At 36.4% G+C, this 10,232-nt stretch overlaps 3 protein-coding genes across 4 annotated transcripts; 1 reads left to right on the forward strand and 2 right to left on the reverse strand.

Moving 5' to 3' along the window:
* Positions 1–558: 558 nt before the first annotated feature.
* On the reverse strand, positions 559–4,110 carry LOC147521224 (protein NRT1/ PTR FAMILY 8.3-like). The gene is made up of 5 exons (XM_086599111.1): positions 3,924–4,110; positions 3,700–3,802; positions 3,398–3,615; positions 2,648–3,204; positions 559–1,562 (listed from the first exon to the last, which is right to left on the reverse strand). Exons 1-5 carry the CDS (start codon positions 3,975–3,977, stop codon positions 758–760), a joined length of 1,737 nt encoding a protein of 578 aa, XP_086455237.1. The 5' UTR covers positions 3,978–4,110; the 3' UTR covers positions 559–757.
* Positions 4,111–5,451: 1,341 nt separating this feature from the next.
* LOC147521225 (glutamate decarboxylase 4-like) lies at positions 5,452–8,874 on the forward strand. 2 transcript variants are annotated; one of them, XM_086599326.1, is made up of 7 exons: positions 5,452–5,649; positions 6,432–6,636; positions 6,738–6,938; positions 7,084–7,298; positions 7,544–7,797; positions 8,070–8,122; positions 8,251–8,874. In XM_086599326.1, exons 1-7 carry the CDS (start codon positions 5,558–5,560, stop codon positions 8,755–8,757), a joined length of 1,527 nt encoding a protein of 508 aa, XP_086455452.1. In that variant the 5' UTR covers positions 5,452–5,557; the 3' UTR covers positions 8,758–8,874. The 2 variants fall into 2 exon arrangements, with proteins under 2 accessions (XP_086455452.1, XP_086455476.1); XM_086599350.1 differs by having other exon boundaries at positions 5,509–5,649; positions 6,557–6,636.
* Positions 8,814–10,145, reverse strand: LOC147521226 (Adenine nucleotide alpha hydrolases-like superfamily protein). Its single transcript, XM_086599431.1, has 4 exons — positions 9,737–10,145; positions 9,534–9,643; positions 9,325–9,443; positions 8,814–9,084 (listed from the first exon to the last, which is right to left on the reverse strand). The coding sequence occupies exons 1-4, from the start codon at positions 9,915–9,917 to the stop codon at positions 8,994–8,996; spliced, it is 501 nt and encodes a 166-aa protein (XP_086455557.1). The 5' UTR covers positions 9,918–10,145; the 3' UTR covers positions 8,814–8,993.
* Positions 10,146–10,232: the final 87 nt, after the last annotated feature.

Genomic DNA, 10,232 nt, shown 5'->3' on the forward strand with positions numbered 1-10,232 from the left:
ATTCTAATCCGAGCCCAACCCAAAACCGAGTCGGGTTTTAATTTTACAAAATCAAACCCGGCTCACAAAGATCTGGAAAATGGGCTTATTTTAACCTATAAAATATAAAATGGAAAATTTTGTTGTCATATTTCCAGGAGCTGTTTTCGGTCGAGATTAACGAATTAATTAGTTTAGCAACTTAGAATAGTAAAACCTAGAAAATCAATGACGATGCTGGTAGGCTGCAATTCTGCAAAGTCAAGCCTGGAAATGTTTATATCTGTGTTCAAAATCTTGATGCTTACAATTGAAAGTTTTGAAACTAGGTATATACTGCCACTGGTACACCACTACACCCATAGGGCGATATGCAGACACTACGAACTGAAAATATTAGCGTACCAACATAGCAATTGTACCAAGACGGTGAAAGTGTTAATATATATATATATATATATATATGAAACCACTCTTTAGATTTCAGCAGATAGCAGAATTATATCCGTGGCTTAGGCCATGGAAAATAAATCATTTCCCTAGACAGTTCTCATCAAATTAAAATGATTAGACCAAAAATATACAAAACATAAAATACTTGTAAAACACTGAGAAAAATTCAATTTACATGCCAATGTGGAAAATGTCCTGTTGAAACGTCAACAGATTTGAGAGATTAGTAACTAGACCAAGTGAATTTCCAAATCTGTAGAAGCATATGTACAGAGTTCAATATAACATTTCATGTATGACTTACAGACACATGTACTGAGAATATTTATGAAGCCTTCTTGGATTTGTACTTTGCGGCAAAGAAGACATAGATCACCAAGTTTAAGAAGCTAAGGCCAGCCAAAAGCCAGAAGAAATAATCAAGATGCCCTTTGTTAAGGTTATTTGGTATCCATCCAGGATTTCCGCCTTTGGTTGTTAAGCTAGTAACAATGGTCAGGATCAGGGAGCTTAAATAATTTCCCAATGCAGTCGTGAGAAGTGACAGAGCACTACATAAGCTTCGCATTGCATCTGGTGACTGATCATAGAAAAACTCAATCTGCCCAATGAACGTAAAGATCTCACCAGCTCCGATCAGAAAATACTGAGGTATCTGCCACAAAATAGTCATGCGTACTGGAACATCTTGATGAGCCAAATTCACCCTCTTTATTTCTACTAATGCAGCCGCCATCATAGATAGTATTGATATGAAAAGGCCGATACCCATCCTCTGTAACTCCGAGAAACCTCTCTCCTTCCCTGTGAACTTTCTTGCAATCGGGACTAGAATGCTGTCATACAATGGGACCCATACAATGACACTGATTACATCAAAAGTTGATAAAGATGCCGGGGGAATGGTGAACGAACCAATGGCAGTGTCCATAGTCATGCCTTGTTCCACAAACATGGTCGACATCTGAGCATAGACAGCAGAGAAGGCTATGCCAGTGGCCCAGATTGGAAACATGCGGATAAGAATCTTCAACTCCTCCACCTGGGTTACAGTGCAGAGCCTCCATGGATTGGAGAAGTCCCCAGTTTTGACCTCGAGATCTGAGACCACAGCAGCTTTATCAAGGCACCTAAAGCAGTAAAAAGGAAAGAGCATGTTAGGACTGTGGCTAACATGTCTACTGGTGAATACCATTTCAAAATTTCAAATTATACATGACTTTCATTTTCACGGTATAAATTAGATTGCTACCTCATTTCAAACTTTTCTGCCTATGAAATTTTTTTACAACTTGACCTACATACTCATATGAAAATATGTACTTCTGCCATACGGTGTACATACAAGCTATCTTATTTTTAGAAAACCTGTTACCCACCCCCACCAGCACACTAAGGAATCAGCTGCCTACAGTTCATGTTAAATTGCGTCTTAACTGATTGATAGATGTGCGTACATGCAAAATGCTTACGAATGCAAGATGCAAGACTGTCTTACAATTTCACCATAGCCTTGTTATTGATGTTAATAAGAGAAATACGAACAAAGACAGAATATCAATTGCTATGAGATAGCAAGCTGATACACCTACTTTTAATGCTCAGGTATGGTCTTAGTATGGGTAGGAAGTATCATAACACACTTTAAGTCCAAGTCCTGACTAACTCATTTCCTAGATTCGGGAGTGAAATAAAAATAGGAGGTTCGGAATTGGTTGTAGTAGGTTCGGATTGCTAACTCCTGACTAGGAACTCCAAATCCGAAACTACCAAATTCGGAACTCCAACTCCCAAATCCGAACCTGAACATGTTTTTTGTTGTTCAAGTCAATAAAGAAGACTTATTAATTTGGGAAACATGAGCTTCTAAAAGAGTCTATATAAGACTTGCCAAGAGATTGTTTCCTAGTTAAACACTAATTACTTAATTCACAAATAATTATGGAAACCTAATCTATTCTTATAAATAAAATAGTTGAACTACATTTTGAGTTTGATTCCTCTTCACAAGATACGTAGGCAGTCATTAAATAACGTGGTTCAACTCATCATCTTCTAGATCTCTTCTTCTTCTTGATTCAATACTTCTCATTATTCATTGATTATCAACAAAATACTTGTGTTTCTAGATTAGGAAAAATCATCACACATAATCTATTGGAATTTCTATTGATAATTGGCATATGATAGCAGGGAAGGTTAATAGAAATATTACTTTAGCTCATCAGTGTGTTCCAGCTTCCGACTCCCTTCAATTGCAGAAGTTCCGTCGGGTAGTTCATAAAGGAGAGAACTATCAAGAGGGACCTCCACATCCCTCTTGTGGAAAGATGCAAACAAAACCTGGCACATTCTGGTAAGAGGGCTTCCTCCTGGTTTCTGAAATCTATAAAGAGGGGTTCCCAAAAAAAAACTTCCAATAGCAAGGGCCATGAACACTGTAGGAATTCCAAACCCTAAGCCCCACCCGAGGTTGTCTTGCACCCAAACAAGAAAACTACTTGATATGAGAGCGCCAATGTTGACAGAGAAATAAAACCAATTGAAAAAGGACCCCTTCTTAACCCTCTCTTTGGAATCAGTGTCATCAAACTGATCTGCCCCAAACGACGACACACAAGGTTTGATCCCACCGGTCCCTAATGCAATCAAGTAGAGGCCAATAAAGAATATGGAGACCTGAGCTGGAGATGCAGATGGACAAACAGAATCCACACAGGCAGGAGGCCTAAATGCAGGAACTGCTGCTGAAAGTGTCAGCGTACCCATTCCCTATGAGAAACAAAAAGATATTCATAAACCACTCAAGAATATCTAAAGGGTAGCACAACAACAACTACTCCTGCCAAGTGCAACAGTATGGTGGTTGATTCGAAAATTTCCATAAATGTAGTCTCACGGTAACATAGCTTAAAACACCAAGAACAACTAACAACGATATATAAACAGTTCTTATTATACTTACAATTAGGTAAATCGTAGAGAACACTGCAATTGTCCAATATTTTCCCCAATATGCATCTGCAAGAACTGCTCCAATGAGGGGTGTAAGGTAACAAGTCCCCGACCAAGTGGTAACATTTCTCGCAGCAGTAACATTTCCTTGGTGCAGTTTGTTGGTTAGGTAAGTAACAAGATTCGTCGATATTCCATAGTAAGCCAACCTCTCGCAGCATTCCGTGCCTGCATTTTGTTTGGAAACCGTTACTATACTCTGATCTTAAGTGGCTGATGGACATAGTTTATTTGTCTCTGGAAATATTATACCTAGAATGAAGGGGCAAGCTCTCCAGTTTCCAGTTTTATTCTTAAGAACAGGCTTCCCATTAATGTCAACCGATCCATCTCCTGTATATTCTACGTTTCCATTCTGAAAATATGCAGCCAAAACTAGATGTTGTTCTATATAAACTTGCAGCTATCTATTGATAGATTTCAAGAATACAATATCAAAAAAATTAAAGAAGCTATGAACTGAAAATAAAACAAACCTCTGGTAAAAGACCACCTTCCAAGAGCAATCTTACTTCCTCATGAGAACCCATTTTGATCAGAATTGAATCTTGCCTCAACAGATTCGAGATATGGTTTGACGAAATTTGGTACCAACAACCAAAGAAAAAGGAATCTGATCAATAGTGACAGTTTTGGTGTCAATTTTCTGCCTTATATTGGTAAACCGTGACGTAAGGTTTGCTTTTATCGTCATTATAAGATTTTTAACTAACTAACCCTATATGGGCCTGGAGCCCATACCCATCGTCAATTTTCAAAACAATAACAGTTTAACAAAGACGTTTTGGTTTTACACGAGAAGAAATCTAACATTTGAGGCAACACAATTACACAAGTGCTTTCGAAAGCAACGGATGACTTGAGACTAGGAGGTGCCAACGGTCGGTTTTGGTTCGGGTCTTAGCGGTTTCAGTTTGGAATTTATTATTTGTGGTTTTATCGGTTTCGGTTCTCATCGGTTTTAGTATGAGAATTATATATAGAACCCAATTCAAAACCATAAAAACTCATGGATTTTTATCGGTTTCAATTCTAATTAGGGTCTTTATTATTTATTATGATTATTAAACAATTTCAATCATTTAAATACTAAAACTTGCATTGTTTTTATTTTCCCACACGATAATATTTTATATATAATTAGTGATGTATCAACAATCATATTTACATCAATGTATGAATATGTATCAATCATACACGTTAAAACATTTACTATTCATGTGATAATTTAAACCTTTGATATAGAAATTAAACTAATCAAATATCTAACATTATAATTTTGATTTTTACGTACATACACATATATTTGTTTCTTTGTATTAACTCAATTTTGTTATTTTTGCAATCACATATATTTGTTATATTGATAAATTTTTACGTGCATACACATATATAAAATGTATTAACTCGCATTTTAAATCAAACATGCAAAACATCTTACAATTAAAACTAAAACATGAACACTATATATTAATTTATAATAAGTGCATGTACCACAATATTCAAGCATATGTATCTTATTTAAATAACGTGCATAAGTTAATAAATATAAAATATAAAAATAATATAATGACATTATTATTAACAATCTATGATACACTTGTTTTCGTGATAATTATAAAATATACATTTAACAACACACATTTACTATTATGTTATATATATTTAAAGACTTTTAACGAAAAAAAATATTTTATATTATGATATGAGTTTGATTATCTTAAATGTAATATAATATTAAATTTTATATCAAAATCATAATAACAGTTTCGGATACATAAAGACGATTTTTGGTTTTATCCGTTCAGTTTTTAATGACCAATTTTAAATGGATCTAACTTTTTAAGACCCAAAACCAAAACATTCGGATGCCATTCGGTTTCGGTTTCGGTTTCGGATAATCGGGTACCATTGGCACCCCTTGTTGAGACACAGAAATTAAACATGCTTACTCTAAAAGAAAGCAAGGAAGTAAGCAAGTAAAGCACGTCAAGAAATGTCAATGTTCCTAACCTACTACTATTTTATGTGACCTCATGTCTTACCGTCTAGGCCACCACTCGAGTTTAGTTGCTTAGTTTAAGTTTTAAGAATAAAATTTGTAATAATCATGGTTCTATCTGTTGTTCAACCCCTGGAAGAAAGCTTCTCCACCGTTAGTTCCGTTTTTGCGTCCAGATACGTTCAAGATCCCCTACCAAGGTACTACTTGTTTGGAAATTTTTCATGCCATCTAAAAATCTCAAATGAATTTTTATTTGTCTTGGGCGTCTGTTAGAGTCTTTAAGTAGGCCCAAGGGGCTTTAGAGCATTTCTAATGCAAATAGCTTTTAGAGAAAAATCAATTTATCATCTTTATGAGCCAAAAATAATAACCCAATACAAGGGTGACAATTAGGGTAGTTTTTCACTAAGTTATAATGAGAGTAACACTTGCTATTGAGATAGTTGTCCACTTATGATTTTTGGACTGAACATTTTATTCAATCTTGTGTTTTTTTTTTTATTTTTTGACAGAATGTTTCATTTCGTCCAGTGTATTTTTTTCGATATGTTTTCATTTTTTACATTCAGACATAATAAACACATTTCAAATTTTAAAGTCATTTTTGCATTAGACAATTCTTAATAGCTTCTCACCAAAGAGGTAACTATGAGGGGAAATAGTCCCATATAACATCTATGTAGAGCCGCCATGGAGATAACAAATTGTTGCTTGTATTGGGATTGCACTTAAAACACACACATACGCCAAACACTAATAAATCCATAGCTTATGTACATTGACGTGGGAAAAGCACAAAAAATGGGCACATAATATGGACCACATCTAAGGCGCCGTGTTCAAGTGTAACAAAAGTTGTTCAGTTTTTGTTGTCGTTTTTTCGCATAACCTGTTAAGTGTGAACTACATGGATTATATGATTTAGCATGCCACACCTTGTAAATAATTTTGGTTTAAAACAAGGTAAAATGACTTTCAGATATAGAATGCCTGAGAGATCCATTCCCAAAGATGCAGCTTATCAAATAATCCATGATGAATTGCTATTAGATGGTAACCCAAGGCTTAACTTGGCTTCATTTGTGACAACATGGATGGAACCAGAATGTGACAAGTTAATGTTGGAAGCCATGAACAAAAACTACGTTGACATGGATGAGTATCCAATTACCACTGAGCTTCAGGTAAGAACCCCTGCTATGTCTCAACTCTCAATACAACCTTCGTTTTATTTATGCCTGACCAATATTCATGTATCTGTTCTTGTTAACATTTCACAAATTAGAATCGGTGTGTGAATATGGTTGCACACCTGTTCAATGCCCCTGTGGGCGAAACCGATAACGCAGTTGGAGTAGGTACAGTTGGTTCATCAGAAGCTATTATGTTAGCAGGATTGGCATTTAAGAAAAAATGGCAAAACAGGATGAAGGAAGAGGGCAAGCCGTACGACAAACCAAATATTGTTACTGGTGCCAATGTCCAGGTATGCTCTCAACCTCATCTGTAACTTTTTGTTAGAACAGAAAGTGGACAATGAGAATAAGTTTAGCTTTAAGATGCAGTTGTTTCGAAATTTTTAAATCAGTCTAACCACAAAATTCCACGGTAAACATGTAAATATTTGGCAGGTTTGTTGGGAGAAATTCGCAAGATATTTCGAAGTAGAGCTGAAAGAAGTGAAATTACGACAGGACTATTATGTAATGGACCCTGTTAAAGCAGTGGAAATGGTGGACGAGAACACAATATGTGTTGCTGCAATACTTGGCTCTACTCTTAATGGAGAATTTGAGGATGTTAAGCTCTTAAATGACCTTCTTGCCAAGAAAAACAAGATAACTGGGTATGATCAAAATCTAATCCAAGAACAGTGTTACTTAAACACCTAGTACATGAGGTCATGAGCGATACACGTTCACAACTCCACAAGTCCACATCCACAACAAAAATGTTGCTTCACTGAAAGTCACATTATAGTCTACATCTATTAATTAAGAATATTCTAGCAGGATTCTAGAACCCCAGGATTGATTTATTTTATTCAAAGTTCGGTAATAAGTTTTTAGCTGAGTGCTCAATGTTGGATAGGTGGGAGACGCCAATTCATGTGGACGCAGCAAGTGGGGGATTCATAGCACCTTTTATTTACCCCGAACTGGAGTGGGATTTCCGGCTGCCGTTAGTTAAGAGCATCAATGTCAGTGGTCACAAATATGGCCTTGTATATGCTGGAGTTGGTTGGGTAATTTGGAGGAACAAAGAAGATTTACCTGAGGAACTCATCTTTCATATCAACTATCTTGGTGCTGATCAACCCACCTTCACTCTCAACTTCTCTAAAGGTAATAAATAAATGAACAACGTTTCTATATGTCACATTGCTAATACATCTTGACGCATTTACAACAGTGCTAGGAAGCAATAATTCAAAGACGTTTTTTTTTTGAATAATTCAAAGACGTGCACAACACAACTCTTCGAAGAGTTGTTACAAATAGACCAGGGACTAGGGGAGTCAATGGGCAAGTTCGGACTTATGATAATATTGCGCAATAATATGGTATTTTATAACTAGGATTCAAGTGATTATTTGCTGGACTTTTATTTTGGGCAGGGTCAAGTCAGATCATAGCGCAATATTACCAATTTCTGCGCCTAGGATCTGAGGTAATGCAGTCATTCCCTTCTCATGTCAATCGTTATTTCATTAAATAACGAACAGGTGAATGAAGAAAAGAGAACATATCACATATGCACCTTTACCAGTTACCACTAAGCTATCCCGTGGGATGCAGGGCTACAAGAATGTGATGCACAACTGCATGGAGACTGCTAGACAATTGAGAGAAGGTCTAGAGAAAACGGGTCACTTTGAGATAGTTTCCAAGGTAAAAGGGATACCACTGGTGGCATTTGCATTGAAGAACAAGAACAAGGCATTGGCATTCAAGCTATCAAAAGCTCTGAGGCACTATGGGTGGATAGTCCCTGCATATACAATGCCGGCTAATGCTCAACACGTCACCATTCTTCGCGTTGTAGTTCGTGAGGATTTGGGTCGACAACTCGTTGAGAAGCTACTTTCTCACACTGAAAGTGCTCTGAACGAGCTCATTGACACGCCTAGTGTCATTCCAAGGATTACATTTACAGTTAAAATAAGAGCAACTAAGGAGAAAGGGAGCTATGGTGATGATGGTACCATCCATATACCTGCAACCTCTGTGCATTGGGAGCAAGAAACTCCCGAAACAACTCATAAGGAGGTGCTGATAGACGGAAAGACGAAAGGGGTTTGCTAACCTTCATTTTCGTCATTCTCAATGAACCAGATGCTGTATATAATATAAGAATATAATTGTAAATAACATGATCAAAATATATAAAGCCTTAACAACAACAGAAAAATTACATTCAAATGTCGAAATTTTCCACTAGAATAGTATAATTTTCCCACTCAAATTCCTTTAATTTTAACAGCACAGACATCATAACAAATTAAGTACAGACCCCTTATCCATGGTTCCATATAGCTAACCTAGGGCTTGGACATTGCTGCACCTTTCACAACAGTAACCGGACAAGTAGCATTTGCCACAACGTGGTTGCTAACGCTACCAAGCAAGACCCTGCACACAAAAGCTTATCAGCAAGTGGTAGACTACATAGTGGGGGAGTTTTTCACTCTGAAGGAATGTTTTTAGTAGACATGTGTACCAAGAACAAATGTCTAAAGCATGATATCTAGAAATAACCTACATAGACCATCACCACATCCATCATATATCTGGAATAATATGCTCTGCCACATGCATGATATCACAAAAAAATTGAAGTATACTAGCATTTTAGACTGTTAAGAGTAGAACCTTTTCAGCACTCCTAAACCTCGGCTTCCAACCACAAGAGAATCAAGCTTCAAGTCATCAACTGCATCACAAAGTTTATCCCTTGGATCGCCCCAATAAATCTTAAACACCACAGTAACCTGCCCATTCAAGTACAAAATCAAACAGCAGGAACTCCTTTGTATATGGTGACCAACATACTATAGAAAGAAATTTAAATTAGAGTGTACCCCTTTGGTCCTATGAACTGTATCAAGGATGTCAAGTACTTCAGGATCAGGAGTAATTCCATATTGCTTTGATACGTTTATCTCTCTAAATTCGTCAAGAGGAATTAAAGCTGAACAAAAAAAACACAAACACAATAATTAATTTGCAAAGTGATTAGAAAAAAAGAGCAAGTATTTAATTTTTGTGATAATAATATACTTACGAGAACCAGTGTCTTCCCAAAGCCTTTTTTGAGGAGGGTCTAACTTAGGAGACAGGACATAAAGTGCAATAATTTGATCATTACCATCGACAAAATTAAGATTATCCACTGCCCATTGAAGGGCTGATTTGCTGCTTGGAGAGTTGTCCATACCAGTACCAACTCTAAGTGCCCCTGTCATTTTTTTTCTTCTGTTCGTCTCTGGTATTATTCTTGTGTTTTATAGAATTGAGTTTATAGGGTACTACTACAAGTCCTTTTATAGGCCCGGTGATGTGTTATTCTTTGTAGGAATGTAGGTGTGCGTGAAACCACTAGAAAGATAAGTGGGAACCACTACTTTAATTAGCACACATATATGGAAATAATGGAATTAGAATAAAGTTATAAAAGTAGTTTCCCATAAAACAAATCATTAATCATGGCATTCCAACGTGTTTTGACGTCAAAGATAGGCATCATTTGTCGGTAAGAACAGTCCAATGAGAGAGCTCTG

Source organism: Coptis chinensis, chromosome 1 (assembly GCF_015680905.1).
Source record: "Coptis chinensis isolate HL-2020 chromosome 1, ASM1568090v1, whole genome shotgun sequence".
Taxonomy (NCBI): Eukaryota; Viridiplantae; Streptophyta; class Magnoliopsida; order Ranunculales; family Ranunculaceae; genus Coptis; species Coptis chinensis.

Bases quoted from the DNA above. Each gene is read 5' to 3' on its own strand.
- LOC147521224 (XM_086599111.1), bottom strand. From the start codon at position 3,977: ATGGGTTCTCATGAGGAAGTAAGATTGCTCTTGGAAGGTGGTCTTTTA. The intron at 3,616-3,699 runs GTATAATATTTC...AACAAAATGCAG, and splicing joins AGCTTGCCCCTTCATTCTAG to GCACGGAATGCTGCGAGAGG. The intron at 3,205-3,397 runs GTAAGTATAATA...TGTTTCTCATAG, and splicing joins TCTCTACGATTTACCTAATT to GGAATGGGTACGCTGACACT.
- LOC147521225 (XM_086599326.1), top strand. From the start codon at position 5,558: ATGGTTCTATCTGTTGTTCAACCCCTGGAAGAAAGCTTCTCCACCGTT. The intron at 5,650-6,431 runs GTACTACTTGTT...AATGACTTTCAG, and splicing joins GTTCAAGATCCCCTACCAAG to ATATAGAATGCCTGAGAGAT. The intron at 6,939-7,083 runs GTATGCTCTCAA...AATATTTGGCAG, and splicing joins TTACTGGTGCCAATGTCCAG to GTTTGTTGGGAGAAATTCGC.
- LOC147521226 (XM_086599431.1), bottom strand. From the start codon at position 9,917: ATGACAGGGGCACTTAGAGTTGGTACTGGTATGGACAACTCTCCAAGC. The intron at 9,444-9,533 runs GTACACTCTAAT...TTGAATGGGCAG, and splicing joins CAGTTCATAGGACCAAAGGG to GTTACTGTGGTGTTTAAGAT. The intron at 9,085-9,324 runs GTTCTACTCTTA...TTTTGTGTGCAG, and splicing joins GGTTTAGGAGTGCTGAAAAG to GGTCTTGCTTGGTAGCGTTA.